The sequence below is a fragment of the Nymphalis io genome, chromosome 7 (genome assembly GCF_905147045.1).
Source record: "Nymphalis io chromosome 7, ilAglIoxx1.1, whole genome shotgun sequence".
NCBI classification, from domain to species: Eukaryota; Metazoa; Arthropoda; class Insecta; order Lepidoptera; family Nymphalidae; genus Nymphalis; species Nymphalis io.
The window spans coordinates 8,273,325-8,292,223 of record NC_065894.1 but is presented as its reverse complement, the minus strand read 5'-3'; the positions used below and the strand labels follow the sequence as shown (position 1 = coordinate 8,292,223).

Below are 18,899 nucleotides of genomic sequence, written 5' to 3'. Positions count from 1 at the left end.
ATATTTATCGAACTTGTTAATACTCAATTAATTTTTAAAGATAATAATTAAAGCAGTTACTGTATGGATAATTTTAAAATACTTACAGTACTGGATATTAGATTTAAAGTATTCGGTGGGGTAGGCCGCGGTGCTCTGACAAATGTCCCAGTTGGTTTCGCTGGTGGAGATGGGGCAGTTCTACCTTTAAATGTACTTAGGCTCTGGCTTTGACTCGGTGGGGAGCCCGAAGTGTCTACGGGTGACATTTTTAAAACTACATTCTGATCCTTATCTGGACTTAAAATTTGCTCTCGGGAATTTGCTACTGTATCTAAAAACATAACAATGTTTTCATTAATACGTTTAAAGATATGACTTACATGACTTTTTTTCTTGATTCGAATTCCAAACTTTCCTAACAGATAAAATGCGGGAGATATAAATTTGTAAATAATTTAAAATTAATAAATTTATAATAATTTAATTTATAAATAATAATTAAATTATAAATAAGTTATTTAAATAAAACAATTTGTTAATGATGTAAAAAGTACTAACTTGCATTAAAACTGCTAAGACTAGATCCAGTATCTGAGGGTGTAACAGCCATAGGTATTGATCCATTTGGCAGCTGACTGGGTGAGAGTAGGTTATTCGGGTTGTTTTTTGGGTTTGCCATTGGATATCCCCAAAACTCTTGGCCAAGCAGAGCCAGAGAACTTAACTGGTGACGACTCTTTGCTTCTCTAAGCGGCCTCGGCAATTGTAGTTGCACTGGGAGCTCGTCGCTATAACGATTAAACAATTTCAAAATGTGTTCTTACTTAAATTGCAACACATAAAAATAATGATTTCTAATAATTTTAAGGTAAGTAACCAAAGTTGTTAATTATAAAAAGAAATTATATCAAATATATTAGATAAAAAAATAAAACAAAGTTATTATCTTATATTCAAATAGCTCACCAGCACTGAGAATAGTGTGCGATCAGTTCAGGTATATTGTCGAAGCGATTGTGTGAAGTTTCGAGACCAATGCGGCCGCTCGATGCTTGTATCAGATAGTGCTCTATATAGGGCCCTTTATCTGCGGGAAGCCGGACGCTGATCGCCATCGTGTCAGGCTGACTTGATTGGCGAACTACGAAGTTCTGAAAAAATAGTATGAATTTCTAATATTTGAAACTATGACCTTGACTTGATTGATTAAAATCTATATTACTGTTCATTATGAGTAGTTATTATATAAATTCCAAGACATAAGAAAAGGAAATAACACAAGCGTTACCGTATATTTAGATAATTAAAATTTATAACTGGCGATAAATTCATAGATTGGAATATTATCAGGTTTATAAAACAAAAGCGGTAGTTTCTTTAAATTGTCTTATGTACTTACTCCTTCTTCTTTTCCTTGTAAAAGGTGAAAAGCCCCAGCGCGCTGAATCCCAGGAAGAAACCAAACCGGGTGTGTTCTGATTAGCCTCTCCAGCAAACCGATGTCGCATGGTGGCTGCTCTTCTGACTCTGATCCTGAAGATCCTACCGAAGAACAATCCCCTTTGGCTCCTTCCCCGTCCGATGATAGACTTTCTCGGCTCTAAAAATAAGTAAAATATTTCATAAAAGTATTGTAAAATCGACCTAATAAAAATAAACAAATTAATATAATTTTTTTATTTATTGTGAAATGGCAAATAAATATATATCTGTGTTATAAATATATAGGATCATTAATAGGTTGCAACACTAATAAATGCACATCGACGCTATTTTGAAACCAATTAACGATTAATAAGATTACAAAAGTAGCTTGTTAGATTTCCGATTACGAGAAGTATTTGCATGAGTTGATAATGGATATTTGTATACGGCGCTGTCTGGTCGTATTATATACCCGTAACAGTTGTGTTACGAACATGAATCACCCAGTGCGAATCGTTTAGCAAATTGGCTTTTTAAGACATGATATTGTCATACAGTCATTTTTCAAATATGTTCTAAGCATATATTATTATTTTCTCATTCATAAAGCCTAACGAAAGTATGTCGGAAAATAAAGTAAGCATTTATTTTATACGAATACCAACATTTTAGATAACAAAAATAAAAGAAATAACTTCTGTCTGGATACATGGAATATTTTTGTACTAAAGTCTGGCTTTGTATCTATTAAAGCAAGTCCTCACTTCGTGACGACGCATCCAAATGTGTCATAATATTATCCACACACTAACAAAGCCTACACAAGCGAAGCAAAAGAATAATCCTTTATTCTTGTGTCTCATTAGTATCAGAGTGCAGAACGAAACATTACGCTAATTGCTTTTGGTGCTTTTATGATGCTAACGCATAAGAGGTTTTATAACAGCTTAATATCGCCTAATGCAGTACATATCTAAAATTTACTATCATCTGTTCAAGCAATTGTAGACTTTCTCTCTAGTTGATATAGTGTAAAATAGCTTGATCATATTGTTGTTCTTGGAGTGTATGTGTGGTGATTAATGGGCTACGTGATGATTTATATTTGCATTATTATGATCTATGTGTAATTTATTAAGTTTAATTAAACAAAGAAACGTGAGAGTTGTTAATTCAATTTATGATCATAAACAATAAGATATAAGAAAGTTCTAACCAATAATATTTATTTGATCTATCGTGGCACAATTTCAAAACTTATGCTTTTGTTTATGTGAAAATATAATTAGTAATAAATAAATACTACGATAAGATATTTCAAATAATACTTCGGGCAAAATGCCAAATTTCCTGCAACTAGATAGTGTCGTAAGCCGGGAATTAGGTTCTACTTCGCAGACTTCCTACATTTTCTTTTGATTGCTACAGTTATATATGGTTCCACAGACCAGGATTAAAGTTATTCACTTGAATTAAAACTATCTTTATGGAACAACCATACATTTGTAAAATATATAATGAACGTAATCGTAATGAAAAATTGTTATGAAAAAATAAAATACTAAATTTTTTAATGTTTCTTATTTATATATCTTGCAAATTAAAAACAAGCTTACATTAATTATTACTAAGGATCTCCTTATTTTACCTAACTAAATAGCTTCAAAATTAATTTAAATACATTTAGTATGCGCAATGTAAAGACGTCTGGGAATGAACGAGTTAATTAACTAATTAAATTACCTACACGTCAAAGTTTTTGTGTAAATACGTGTATAGGTTAATAGAAAAGTAATGTTAAAACAGATTTTAGTTTTTTTTTTTTTTTTATAGAATAGGAAGGTGGATGAGCATATGGGCCACCATATGGTAAGTGGTCACCAAACGCCCATAGACATTGGCATTGTAAGAAATGTCAACCATCGCTTACAGACAATGCGCCACCAACGTTGGGAACTAAGATTTTATGTCCCTTGTGCCTGTAATTACACTGGCTCACTCACCCTTCAAACCGGAACACAACAATATCAAGTATTGCTATTTTGCGGTAGAATATCGTGGTGTGGGTGGTACCTACCCAGACGAGCTTGCACAAAGCCCTACCACCAGTTTTATTACTTATGCTTTATTAAGGATTATATAATTACGATACATATCTTCGAAACCATTTCAGAGGAGCACTGTTTATACGTCCACTGAAAATAATATGCCTTCGCCAAAATGTATTACAATTTACTTTATATCACAAATACTGGAAACGATGAAAGCAATTTCATAAGTTACAGCATATTCTCATATATTGTTTAGTTTATTCCTTAGTAATATTTGTATATTTTTAGTATTCAACGCTTTTATAAAACAAATAGACTATAAAACTATATAATATATAATACATCAGTAGAACATTTTGTAACTGCTAGTTAAAGTATATATTTAGAAACATTTAATACATTTAGTTTTTATTCTCTGTATCGGTGATATCTTCGCGAGTCTTCGATGAGGATGGTTGTAATGGAATCAATATACCATAACATAAATTAAAATGTTTATAATTAAAACAAACTTGCTATTAATCGTGCGAACTGTCACAGCATCTAATTGAGACAAAGCCGCCTGCACCACATTGCATATTAAATGGTGTTGTTTGAAATTTAAATCGCGAACATTTGTAACAATTAGTGGCTTCGCAGAGAACGCAATGTAATGTGCGCTAATGAAATGACTTTAATAAACAAATGACGAATGAGATGGTATTAGTATAACCAAATCCTGTTTTTGATGGAATCTTGTAATTTCTTATATAATATATTATCGAAAAATTGTAAGTAACGTTATCTTCATCTACTTGTAAGCATTTATTTTTTGATATAAGCGCACCTATGAAGTTCCGTAATAATTTTGGAACTATTAATAATTATTATTAACACGTAACTATGGACAAAAAAATGCAATAGGTAATCGGCTTAAATATATTATAATATTATTTTATTATTATCTATATATAGATATGAATCATCGTAAACTGTTTGTCTGTGCCTATTTATATATAAATTATAAAATTTCATAGATCAGTATATCATTAGGTAAATATAAATTCCTAGTTTACCTGCTATTATAAAAAAATAACATTTCTCGTAATCACTGAACTAATTTAGTTCTAGCTTTATCGAACTTTTTTTTGTTAAAAAACATTTTCAACAATTACAATTTCGTGGAAAAAGTTACCAACTGCCACTAGCATTTTTAAGCAACCAGTTTCATTTCGCATGAGCTGGTGTCTGATTTAACTTTTTAATCAATTTTGAACCTTAAAATTTGTATACTAACAATCTTTTTTCAACTGAGCCACTAGCTTACATTCTATAGACCTTATTACTGTCTGAGCCTAAAATAAACCTGAAAATATTTCAATAAAACTTAAGCTTTAAAAGAGCTATGTATAAATCGTTGACCCTGCAGTGAAAAGTTATCTCGACGACGTGTTCCAACTAGGCAGAACGAGTTATCGTTTTATATTCACTTTCTTTTATCTATGAAGAGAAATAACTACTTGTCACCCGCGGCTTTGCCCGCGTATTAGGGGTATGTACTAAGTATAAATAAGAAGTCCATGTCCTTCCTTACTTCGATCTAGCTTACTTCAAACCAAATTTCATCAAAATAGGTTTAGTGATTTTAATGATATATTTTATTTCTTGTTATGTTCTTATAATACTTGTAATTTAATTGTTGTTTCCAGGTTTGAAGGGTAAGTGAGCAAGTGTAATTAAAGATACAAGAGACTTAACTTTTTAGTTTCAATAATTGGTGGCGCATTGGCGATGAAAGGAATGGCTAATATTTCCTACAACTCCGATGTGTGTATGTATATGGGTGGTAATGACCACTGATATTGCCTTTTTCAGTCCACCTACCTTTTATAAATAGTGGAATAAGCTGTAATTTGTATAATACTTAAACGTTCAATAATAGTCACATCAAAAGATTGATCTCAACGACTCCAAATGAAGAAATAATCTTCCAGCTCTCACAAAAGAGAAATAAAAAAAAACATTATTGCAGTTTATAGTACGGAACTGTAAAACGTTTAATATTAAATCTACGGGCTATTATGTACGGTGTAAAGGCCTCCCGTAATGAGAGGATTTGGAGCGAAACACGACGCTACTTCAGCAGACATGTATGTGAACATAGTGCAGCAGGTTTTAATATTCGATGTTTACTTTTAAGAATGTTTTAAAAAATAATTTTAAAAATAAATACGGCTTGATTAAGTAGAAACGCACACATACATATAGTATATACACAGTTTTTTAGTGTGTTAGTTATGTGCGCTTAATTTATGTTTATAATTCATTTCGTGCTCAGCGGTGATGTAAGTGGTATTTCGTATTTATTTAATTCTTGCTACCCGATCCAGCTCCACGCGGATAGAATAAAGGTCTAAATAAAACGTTTATATTATAGGACAATCACACAAAAAAAAGCTTTTATTGGGTCAAGAACCTTCGCGGGCGTACTCTAATTTTTTTTTATAAAAAATTCTGTATACTTACTAGCTCTATTTTCAACGTTAATTATTTAAAATTATACCTAAGTAAAGCAGTTTTAACTAAAAAAAATGAGCTAGCGATGTAAAAACTCAGCGGTAAACCCGATACCGACCACAGACTGCAAAATAAATAAAAATCGTATCAGCCGGTGTTATAGGTCTGTAAATTAATGGTCTGTGGCAAATAAACGATACGTGAACTGCAGGTTGAATATCAAATTTAAATATTCAAAATAATTTGAAAAAAAGGGAAAGATATTGTTCTTAATGATGATTAATTTTTAATATAAATCTTAAATGAAATTTGTTTTTCACGAATTACATTTGTCTTTTAGAAATGTATTCATTGTTTTAAAATAGCAACAAATTATTATTGTAGGTACATAATTTTTTGTTTCTGTTTTAATAAGCTATCATCAACAACACACATGTTGTGTTTAAAGAGTAACATTTAATTAATTTAACAACAAAATGTACTCAACTAAAGAATTATTATAAAAATATGAACAACTCATTGATATATTTAAAGGGAAATAGCCAAAAATTAATATGTAACAATTTGCGGTGTCTAAATGCCAGTGTTACAAGCCGAAAACGCGACAATCTGGCGGGAAAATTAATTTTGCAATCGGTAACAATAATGGCTTTCGCGATAGCGCTATGAATCATACAACAATACAATAATGGTCTCGGCACTCGTCGCGGAGAGGTGTTAACAAAGGTAACTCAGCTCGTCCGGGCTTATATTGCAGCTTCTCCAGTGTGAACATAGATTTATTAGGAAAGTTGGATAACAATTAGTTTTGTATGGCATTGAACGACCGCATAATATTCGTGTTCCATTAATTTTGTTGGATTGTAGGCTCGTTTCGTTACGGAAGGGTATAATTTTGTAAAATTATTTTTTTTTTTTCATGTTACAGATATTAATGATCTAAGGTATCGTATATTAGCGACGTTCTATTAAGAAGACAAGAACCGACATTTAATTTCAATATTTTAAAGCTTTTAATAATACTCTATTAAGTAGTCAAAAAATAGTGTTAAATAGTCAAAAAATAATTGACTACTATTTCTTCTTGTTTCAAAAACGTTTTTATTTAGAACATTTAACATAAGAACTTGTGGACTCAACTCAGCACTTATTGTACCCAAAAAAATTTCATTTCAAAAATTTATATTAGACTCATATGCGCTTAAATATCAAATTTATAAATTCACTTCACAGTGTAAAATCGACTCCCATTTAAAGGCGCATTTATAAATAAATTCATATAAACGTGGCTATTTCTCCAGAAGTTAATAGACGTGCAATACTCTCAAATCCACTCTCAAGCTTGTCCCCAATCTCTTAAGAATCAGCTGTGTCGCAACACGAATAGTCATAAAAATACACATCCTAGCATCGCATAACAGTTCACTTTTACTCGACTTTGGAGTGCGAAGTGGTCACACGTGCTCTTGTATTGTAAATGGGTATGTCGCTTAAGGAGTGAACGTAGAGCACCTGCTACCGAACTTTTAGAATGGGGTACTTTTAATTAGGTTAATAGATACCGTTACTGTCCGTTGGAACGCTGAGAAACTTTGGCAGCGATATTGAATAAGAATTTCTATGACATGACTCATATTCGATTACTCGTATTTTCTATAAATAAACCGAAACAAACACAAGTTATTTGTATGTAATTGAAAGATTTATTAAATAAATATTTATTTTATTCAACAAGCTATTTACGATATTAGAAAGTTCTTAAATTTTATTTCAAGTATCACACTAATAACTTCCTATGGATAAATTATGTGTTATCGCGAAGCGCAAAATGTTTTCATAAACAGACCTGCTATAAATTTGTAACCTCGATATCATATAAAAAAAAGATAACGATCCTCGAGACTTTTAAAATAAATCCCACTAGCGATATTTATTGGAACGTGCTGAGAAAATTGTCGAAGCGACCAACTTTTAACGAGCTGGAATCGAACACAGACGACGGGTAAAAAAAATCAAACCAAACAGGATGCAAAACGCAGCGGGTCCGAGTAAAAGAGTTATAACTTCACAAACAAACTTACAGCGACCCTTTAGTTTTCTTCAAGTTCAATCAAAGAGAGCAAACAGCGTTTGTGGTCCAGGCGGGGATGCAGGGAGGCAGCGTTTGTGGGGGAAATGCAGCGGCAGATGACTCACACTGGGTGGTTAAAATCAATAAGTCGTCGCGCTGTGCGTATATGGAAATGTCAACTTTATGAGCCAACTTATATTAATTGACTTCTTTTTATAGTTTTATTAATAAATAATTATTTTTAAATGGTTTTAGTAACCTTATATTTATTTATTACGGAACTATGGGTTCTTGGACTTATAAAGATATACATGTATATATGGAGCTATCACGTCCGTTAATTCATTTAAATAGCACATTGATTTGAAATATCATAATGATGTTACATAGAAAATATAAAGTTCTATACTATTTTGAAGATGGCTCTAAGAAAGGCGTTATACTCTATCATTATATTCAAAATCGTGTTCTCGTTCTTATGATATTTGAATTGAGACTTTGAATTTTTGCCACGTAAAAATCATATTATCGACAGAAAATTAAATGAAAATCAACCTCTTTAGTAGTATCAATAAATTGACATCAATTACAAAAGGTGTACATTTTTCTATTAAAATTATATTAATGATATTAAATTAATTTATTGAAATATCAATATGATATTATATATGCATGCGGCATAAACGGAAAGTGATTGTAATGTCCTGGAATCAGATCATTAACCGCGAGTGAACTGAATAGTAAGGTCTTAATTAATGACTAAGCCAAAATATACTTGAATGAATAAGGTAATGCAAGAGCCATACCGAATTCACTAGCCCGCACTTTAGTCATGACTCATGATTTATATGATACAATGGATTTGTATAAAAACGATCACATTTCGTTCGATATATTAAAATCTATCAGAATTCATATTAAAAAACCGTTTTATCAAAACTTAAATTTTCATGCAGTATAAATAAAAAATTGTATTTAAATTTAATTATTATTTCTATATACATTGGTAGAAAGAGTAACTACTGAGTTTCTTCTTGAGTTTCTAGTTGAGTTCTTCTAGGTAAATCTACATGGCAAACCGGTGGTAGAGTTACATTTAATTACATACTGTGACATAACGATGAGTATTTAAATAAAGAATGTTTTGAATTTGATTTTGTTTAATAAAATAAAATAGCAGCCTGCAAACAGTGCTTTGACATCTCCAAGATATTACATATAGGAATTATTTTCTTTGTTGGCTCAAAAAGTATGAATCAAACTTATAATTTTCACATCTCTACCAAAGTACCATTTTGTACTTAAAGTAAATTAAAGTAAACCACAATGATAAATGACGTAAAAATTAAATAAGATACATGATTTTTTTTTGTTTAGGCACAATGATATAATATATTAACCCGAATATTAATATATCATAATATCATGATATTAGGGTGTTAAATTATTTTTTTTTTTACATCAGAACGTCTCGGGTTGATAAAACAGATAATTATTATAATGACCATCTTTATTTATCATGTCCTGGGCATAGGCAAGGGCTCAGTACAATCAAAAACAGAAGGCACTCAATTGCCACACATATATAGAGTATACACAAATATATAGTTCGTGTGATTGCAAGTGTAATATAGGAGTGGCCACTTTTTGTGCTATTTATGAGATTTTCAGATTTTTTTCCGTTGTAAAAATAAATGCTTGAAATACCTTAATTAAGCAACTAAAATATGTTATTACAATATTGTTTTGTGATTATCATTCTAAGTAACCAATATATAATGATGATAATGTCTTTTTAAACGTTTTGACCGCGGCTGTCAATCTCAAGAAAGAACAGCCAACTGCGCAGGACATATAGCGCACAGGTATGTGCGCAAATGCACTCTCTATTCTCGGCACCGTACGGCAATCAGACATGACCGAAAAGCGTTTAAGCGTAGGACCAACGGCTTTACGTGCTTTTCGAGGCTCGGGCGTGTACACACTTACATTTTCCAGACTCCGGGTCGCTACTGAGATTCTTCAAAAGAAAAGTCAATAATTTAATTGGCTCGACCTAGGGTTTGAACCCAGAACCTCGGGATCTGCCATCGTATATCTAGCCACTAGACTCTAATGAGGTGTAGTTTATAAAATTATGTACATTGTAAATTTTATCGTGCTTAAATTTTATTGTGATAGTGCCCTTTTAAGATTTATATTTAGTTTCGTAAAAAAAATTACATCATAAAATTTCTACATTATTGAGTCACAGAGAAAACATAAAGCAAAAATTTATTAAATAAAAAATAAAATTAGAAATATTATGTTTATAAAAACGTTCAAAGTGCAGATCATACGGAAACTATTCTACGAGTCTTTCACCGCAATTAAAACTGCAGCGCGAACCGGAAGCACTGAATCGACTTCACTGCAGTGGATGCAAATTATGGTGAGTTATTTTTTTTCCGTCAAGTCAGTCAGGGGGCGACAGCGTACACGGAAGTAACGGGGCAGACCGATAATCGTTCGCTGTTGACAATGGGGCAAATTACACAGCTTTTAACAATTCATCTCACCAAAAAGTTTTATTTTATTCACAATCTAGTCGGTATTTTTTTAAATTTATATGTAGGTATTAGAAATAAAAACAATATAATAAAGTTAGTAGGTACTTAAGTAATACAAAAGCTTTTATATTAAAATTATATTTGAGAATTGGGAAAAAAACATCATACTAGCTAGTACCACGCGCTTCACCCGGCGTAAACGGCGTTTTCTAATGGCTAGCCTATAAGGTTGAAAAGTTTCTGAGTTCGAATCCAGCCAATGAAAAGATATTGAATTTCTCTATTGAAGAATTCTTAGTAGCTGCCCGTAGAAAATTTGTCAATGTTTACATACTGCCGTGATTCTGAAAGTACTCGATGGACGGTCGTGTCAGATAGGATTATGAGTGTGACCAGTTCTCTAGTCTCCGTTGAGAAGGGCTATAGTGGCCGAAATCAATCCAGAGAAGATCGTCTATCATCTTCTATCATCGTCATAATTACCATAATAAGTAATTTACACTTGGGTTCTTTTAAATTATTTATAAAATATTGTAATGTATCTTACGATACTTAAAAGTTCCATTATACGCAAAAAAGGGACGAATGGTTAATACGTGTGAATGCCTATATGCAATTCTAAGCAGTCGGAGTGTCATTTATGACCCACAAAAGACAGTTAACCGGGGACAAGGGGCACTAATCTGAGGGTTAATTGTCGATCCAATGGTTCAGTAAGTGTGATCTAATGATTATTATTTCCAACCCCTAAATTTCGGTGTTAATTAAAAGATTTGTAAAAAGAAACAAAACAAATATTATATTTAAATATTTGTGTTCGATAAAATTGTGAGGAACGTTAGTTTATAATAAACCAACCTAGATTGTAAACCGAACCGAACCGAACCGGTGGTAGCACTTGACGATTCAAAAGTACTTGTAAAAAGTATATTTGAATATAAATATTTTGATTTTGATTTTACTAGATTTAAAATAAACTAACAGTCATTATATAACATATATTAAGTACATACATACATATATTACATACATACATAACATAACATATATACGGTAACATATATTAAGGAATACGTATTTGTTTTTTTTAATGATATACTACGTTTTTACGGTGCTCAGACCATACATCTGATACGATATTTTAAGTCTTAAAAGTTTATTGACCTATAAAGATATTTGAAGTCATAATCCAGACAAGCAATACAAAAAAAGAATGCGTAAAACTCTTAATAATTGCTTAAGAATTTTGCTTCATAAATATTTTGCTAAAAGTTACACGCACTAACTTTTTACACAAGTTCGACCTTGAAACTTTACTTACATTGCGTTTAAAAATTTCACTTCGAAAATATAATAAAAGTATATTACCATTTATGTGAGAAAAAATACTTTAATTCATTAATGTGGTTATTAGCTTCAAAGCTTCATTAATATATTCAACATTTTTAGCCAAGATTAGTCGTCGTCATTTCACCAACGTATAAAACATGACTTATTCTCATATTTCAAAAGCGGTCGGAAGGGTCTAGTGGGCTCGAGTATAAAGCTACCTACAATTGACTGGAGTAACACCTCAAGTGCTTTTGTCGCGCGCTAAGTGTGGTGCAGGCACGTTTGTGTGTAAATATTGTCACGGAATATCTGCTCAGTAATGGACAACTTGTATAAACTTGGAGATATATTATTAGGTAATGCCTTTTTTGTTGTATTGGTTACTATAAATAAGCAATAAGTAAAGAAACAGATTGGGAAATAATATTAACGTCATCTGAATATTTCCTTACCGATTTCATTTTCATTTCATTCAGTATTAATGTGGTAATGAGTCAACTTCATAGCAAATAATAAACTAACTAACATCAATAAAACAGTTTTAAAAATCATTGTGAAGCGATGTATATCAAATAATATTTTTTGGTTCACATTTAAGTAATTTTATCACGTGTGAGTTATATAATTTATATGTTTTTGTTCTTACAAAAGTGCCTTTACGATGTAAATTTAATTTTGAACGGTAAATTGGAGAGACGAAGCTACTATGTAACATTACGCTCTTAGCATTGAAATGGTAATGGAAGCGAAATTGAAGGTAAGCGAATATTCTGACAACTCATTCAATACTGCATTTGAATGTTATACAAATAGACGACAAATGTATTTCGATATTTCATACACACTGCAAGAGTCCTAGGTAATTTTGTATGTAAATAAAGACAGAGACGAAAGTAAAGTTAAATAAAAAGTTAGTAAAATGGAAACAACGCAGTGCGGTTCATTAGTGGTTTAGTTGTTTGGGAAAAAGTTTCCCAAAATTCTGATTTAATTTCGCAGTGTAGAGAATAAACAACATACCTGACTTAGGCTGTCTCCTAGGCTGCCTTCGGCGTCCAAGGGCCGGAATAGATGATTTGATTCCTTGAGTTCTCTTTTCTGTTTTCTATCTTGGGCTTCTTTCATCGCTTGGCTTTGCAATCTTTCAAAGAACTCGCGAGGTTTCATCGGCGGGGGCTCGTCGTCTGGCGGTGGGGGCGGAGGAGGCGGTAGCCTTGTTCGTGGTGAGCTGCGAATGAGCGATCGTTCGTCATCTTCAGTTGATCTCTCATCGTGTTCGGAGTCGGAGCTTCGACTATCACGCCGCCTCACCCCTTGAAGGTGCGGCTCAAGGAACGTTGCATTTCTGGAAAGAAAATGTTAAAATAAATAACAGCGAACATTAAGCAAAATTCACAACAAAACGTATAACTTATATGAAATGTTCAAGCCAAAACTTGTGGCGAGATATCAATATATTTTGCAGCACATGTTCGGAGCATTTACAGCAATTGCCGCCGGTTGGCACCATTACACAATCGATTCACGTGTCTATACCCGACCACCCACATGGGGTACCACTGACCAGACTAAAGGGACATTAAGTAAGATTTATTTCCCCGAGCCCGGCCGCTAGCGTATTAATTAAAAACCTTTACAGGGCGCGAGAATGTGAACTGGGTACCGGCTGTACTGGACATATGTTCCGATTACTTATTAACAGCACGCTTGTTTGTTTTATTGAATTTTAATTGAAATAAATATATACTCGAGAATAAGAATGATACAAGCAAAAACTTAGTAGCAATTTTTTTTTATACACTAGCGCTTTAACTCGGCTTCACTCGAGTCATAATTCATAATTGCTAAATATCAATTTCCATCACTTTCTTCAGAATTGAAGGATTTTCATACAAACTTTTGCAACCTTTATAACTCTTACTACAATAAGGGGTTTAATTTTCAAAAATCCTTCTGTGTAACAAGAACTCGTTTGCAAATTTTCATGGAGCTTGCCCAAATAGTTTGGCCATATGCCAGTCAGTCAGTAATTCTTTTATATATATAGAAAATATACTGATTAATTTTCTGATCCAGCTTAATGAAGATGGTGACACAGCACAGACAACAAATTAAAGAGGATAGTTCAACAATCTTGTTAGCTTAGTATCAAAAATTTTAATAACTTTGTTCAGCGATGACACGGATGTGACACTCAATTTGTTTTTGACGTCGGCCGACACAAGATAACAATGTATCGAGTGATCCACAATATAAATTGCTTAAGGGATGGGATTGTAATTATACGTGAAACTGTTTAACAATGTAAATTGAATATGTTTTCTTATCAACACTAATCATTTATTAGACTGTAAAACAAGTGCATGACTTATATGATATATAAAAATGGTATTGTATTTCGTGTTAAAAACAAATTGCGTATGATGTAGAGTTTATATGGAAATTAAATATTTATATTATTACATTTGAACAATGGGATAACATAAATAATATTTTCGGATAAAAATTAGCCGTTTTTAAAAATAGAATTAGCAGACAACACTTAGAATACAAACGACTGCTATTACAAATACGTAAATAATTGATTATCATTATGTTTCGCAATAAAAAAGTGATATGCGCAAAAGTTCCGTCTTAGTTCAGGCCGACCAACTTGAATTGTGCGTATTTCTCGGTGACGTCTATGACACGTGCCATATATTACCCCTTTTAATTATTCATCACACTGAAATGACACCGCTTGATGAGCTCCGTCATTAATTACTAACTCGTCATTATTCTACGCCTAGTTGCCTCAGGTGGGCTGACGAAAGCCGTAATATATTTTATTATGGCGTTAACGATTTGTGTACCCTATTAGTTTTGTATGCGGTTTAGACATAAACTTCACTTTAATTGATTACACCAATTAACATTTAATATATGGCTCTATGAATACCTTTTATAAATAATACAATTATAAGGTAATTTATATTCAATTATATGAATTATTAAAAATATTTTCAAACAGAGATTATTCTTCGAATTTTATTAAAATCTTATTTTCCGGACAAAAAACCTTTAATTAATTTAATTTAATCGCCTTCTCTCCTAATAATAATGTAAGTGGTATGAAAAACTTTTATCTGGTATATAGAGCAAAAAAGGCTTTTGAGTTAAAATGAACAAAAACTTTTCATTAATGTGCTTAACACTCTATATAAGTGGCAAAACTAGTTACCAATTTGAAAAAATAATGAAAACGATTTAAATTATAATTAAAATAAATAAATTTGATTTTTGTGTTGCTGGATGTTATAATTTATTAAATCGTAGACATATAAATAAAAATATTATATTTTATCTATCATAATATGTAATAATATTATTTTATTAATCAAATTCTTGAAATTATTAACTGATTTTAAGGATAAATTCCACCTGTGACATGAGAATATATATGAGATTCCGTAACAGCCTGTGAATGTCCCACGGCTGGGCTAAAGGCCTCCTCTCCACTTTTTGAGGAGATTATGCAATATTAAAAATATAAGAATAAGTTCACCTAGATTAGTTATTAATTGATGATCGATTTGACTGGTTATTATTAATAGAAGTGTCAATACAATGCTTCGGATAGGTCCCAGGTGGTGACGAAATTGATAATTAAACTGACACAACTAATCGCCGCAATCAATTAAGAGACGAGGTGAATTAGTGGCTAAAATACGTGAATCTTAACTGAAGATCGTGAGTTCAAACGCGGGCAAGTACAACTAAGTTTTCATGTGTTTTTTATATTATAGGTAGGTGGACGAGCATATGGCATCTGATGGCAAATGGTCACCAACGTCCATAGACATTGGCATTATAAGAAATGTTAACCATCGCTTACATCGCCAATGCGCCACCAACCTTGGGAACTAAGATGTTATGTCCCTTGTACCTGTAATTACACTGGGTCACTCACCCCTCAAACCGGAACACAACAATACCAAATACTAATGTTTTGCGGTAGAATATCTGATGAGTGGGTGGTACCTATCCAGACGAGCTTGCACAAAGCCCTACCACCTAGTAAATAAGTTAGTCCAAATTATAAGTATTTTTTATTACTAGCTAGATATATAAATACCTTAATATTACTCAAAATTAATTTAAACGACCACTCATCAGATATTCTATCGCTAAACAGCAATACACTAAATGAATAAAATACAAATTATTGATAATTAAACATAAAACAAGCTTTAAAAATATTGCTTTTATTTCGGTTTAGATAATTTAGACACAATATTAATAAACACAATATTATTGTAATTATGTTGAGTTTGATACTTGAATAACATGAATTACCCGCCTAATTAGTTCTATGTTTGTCTATCGCATTATTTGCTATAGGGATCCGTCATATACCCGCTGTTTTTTCTGGCTGCTTTGTTACAAAGAAATTATTTTTCCTGTATAGCTTTCGGATGTTTGTTTATAGAAGTGTTGACTTTTGTTTGAATACGTCGTTTAGAGTGGTGAATTTTTTTATTTACGAACAAAATATATTTCGATCTTGTAAATAAAAAGAAAACGTCTCTTTTTATTACAAGGGAAGTATTATATAATGTTTTTCCTCTTTATGAAAAATAAATAAAATAATATGTATTCATATTAGAGTCGTTACTTAGAATAAAATGTGTCACGATAAATCAAAAAGTTAGGAAGAACAAACAAGTTCGTGTTTCTACTAAAATATTTCGCTTTTATCTTAATAGCCGAGACAGCGAACTGATGAAGTAAGTAAACAGGTGTGCTTTGCGAAGCCATAGGGCGTTCGTTTTATTTGGAATGTTCCTGAATTGTTAAAAACTGTCGCGCACTGACGCGTTAACTCCATTGTGTGTCACGAGAATTGAGTCGAATGAGAATGATTCGAATTGAAGAACGAAATTTCACACCTTAAAGACAAAAACAGATAACATTTCCTTCAACTATCAAATATATATAAATTATTATATATATTAAGGGTTTTAGGTAAACAATACTATCAAATTACTAAATAAAAATCAAGATCTTTTCTTTAACAATATTTGTGGTCCAGATTCACGCAGATCATTTTTACACACTTTTGTGTTTGTATATAAATAATGATTAACGATAAATACTCACGCTCAACTAACTGAAACATTTGGTTTTTGAAAAGTTTACTTAGCAAACTATTCAAGTATCCAAATTTCAATAGAATCGAACATTAAATGGATATGTCTACAAAAAGTAGGTACTATTAGTTAAATGTTTGAAAATTCATTTACTTTTTTAAATTTTTTACAGGTAATATGCAAATCGTTTTGAAAATAGAACATTAACACGCGGCATGAATAAAAAATAATACTATACTGAACAGTACCTACGTATGTATACAGCTTTAAATTTCCAATATACTCTAGTCCTTTGTATGGACATACGTATGCTATACTTGTGTGTGTCTCACACCCACCTCACTAGCGTCAGTGAATCATACAAAATGCTTTCACTTGAATTCAAGTATCTAATGCGTTTCCGATGAAAGTGCCAAGATGGGGTGCAGTTGACGGAGGAGCATTTTTTCGTATTTTATCATAATTAATACAACATAGAGGCACTGCTTTCCAAACATTACTTGCGTAGTGTTTTCGATAAATATTCAAAGTTATGCGCTAATTATACAAAATTCAAAGCTAATTGCAAATTATAATTACGTAATGATGAACTGTACTACAATTACAGATATTTAAACGATTCAATTACAAGGCCAAATGCGCAGACAACCAATAGCTCACCACCTACGACCATTGATGTAGTTTTCATTTCCTCTATAATTAATTAAATATTCATAAGATTGTATTACATTACAAATTTAAATAGATTGTAAAATATGTATAAGATTGTATAGTAAGCAACTAAGAGTTTTTACAGCTTGATTTTAGTAAAAAAAATAACTAATCATTTACAGTAAAAGAAAATATTGTATATACGTTTCCTTTGATATTTAAGACTAATCCGATGACCTTCAATCAATTATTGGAATTGATTTATCTCCTATTAATAGATAATTCGCTTAATGATGGAATAACTACGTGTCTCTATTTAATGAGAAAACGTTTTCTTTTCTTTGAAATCAAAAGTCAAATAGTTCTTTAGCGTTTCTAAATTCTTATAGGACGTCGAATAAGGCAAATCTTATTATTCTAATAAACCAATTAAATACAAAATCAAGGCATAATCAATTTACATGAACTGTCCCATTCTCTGTTAACTGTGTTCGCTCAAGTAACCCACGCTTATGTAAATCGTATCTTGCATTGAATTATAATTTTGACGGGTAAGGTTCAGTTAGATGAATATTATTTTGAAAATTGAGTCCCATGATCACTTGGTTTAAACAATCAGTTTATATATGATTAGACAATATAAAAAAACATTTATGGATTTTATTAATACTCATTATAAATCTACCTACTTGATTTTTTTATTATACATATTTTATATACATGACAATACATAATACTTGTAATCTTAATGCATATATGAGTAAGGCGTTGGCACTGTAAGAAGTTTTAACCACTTCTTACTACTCTCCGAGAACTAAGACGTTATGTCTTTTATGACTGTAATTATACTGGCTCACTCGCCCTTTAAAACGGAACACAGCAATATAAAGAATTACTGCTTAGCGGGAGAGTAATTGAGTATCTGCAGAGCGCGAGCAGTTACACAAAGTCCTGCTACCACCAAAAGCATATTAAATTACTTCAGAACTTTATACGTAATTTTTTACTTATGAATATTAATAATCTCAATATCTATTAAATGTATTTAAGAAAATTAAATATATTTATGAAGGAAACAAAATATCTTCAACACAAAATATCTTCTACTAAAAAGTTAGATACTCGTTAAAAACGATACGAGGCAAAATTTTTAAACAACCAACCTAGACTTTAAGAACAAGTACACTTGAAATAGGAACAGGGAACTTTAAAC

General features: G+C 31.6%; 1 protein-coding gene across 9 annotated transcripts in view; it reads right to left on the bottom strand.

Moving 5' to 3' along the window:
• LOC126769336 (protein sprint) overlaps nt 1-18,899 on the bottom strand; it is a 216,376-nt gene that overhangs the window by 13,783 nt on the left and 183,694 nt on the right. For all 9 annotated transcript variants that reach the window (XM_050488012.1, XM_050488011.1, XM_050488009.1 and 6 more), the window contains 5 exons: nt 12,927-13,251; nt 1,382-1,582; nt 949-1,133; nt 541-770; nt 87-313 (listed from right to left, as the gene is read on the bottom strand). In XM_050488012.1, the coding sequence (XP_050343969.1) occupies nt 87-313; nt 541-770; nt 949-1,133; nt 1,382-1,582; nt 12,927-13,251 (1,168 nt within the window). The remainder of the gene's footprint in view (nt 1-86; nt 314-540; nt 771-948; nt 1,134-1,381; nt 1,583-12,926; nt 13,252-18,899) is intronic.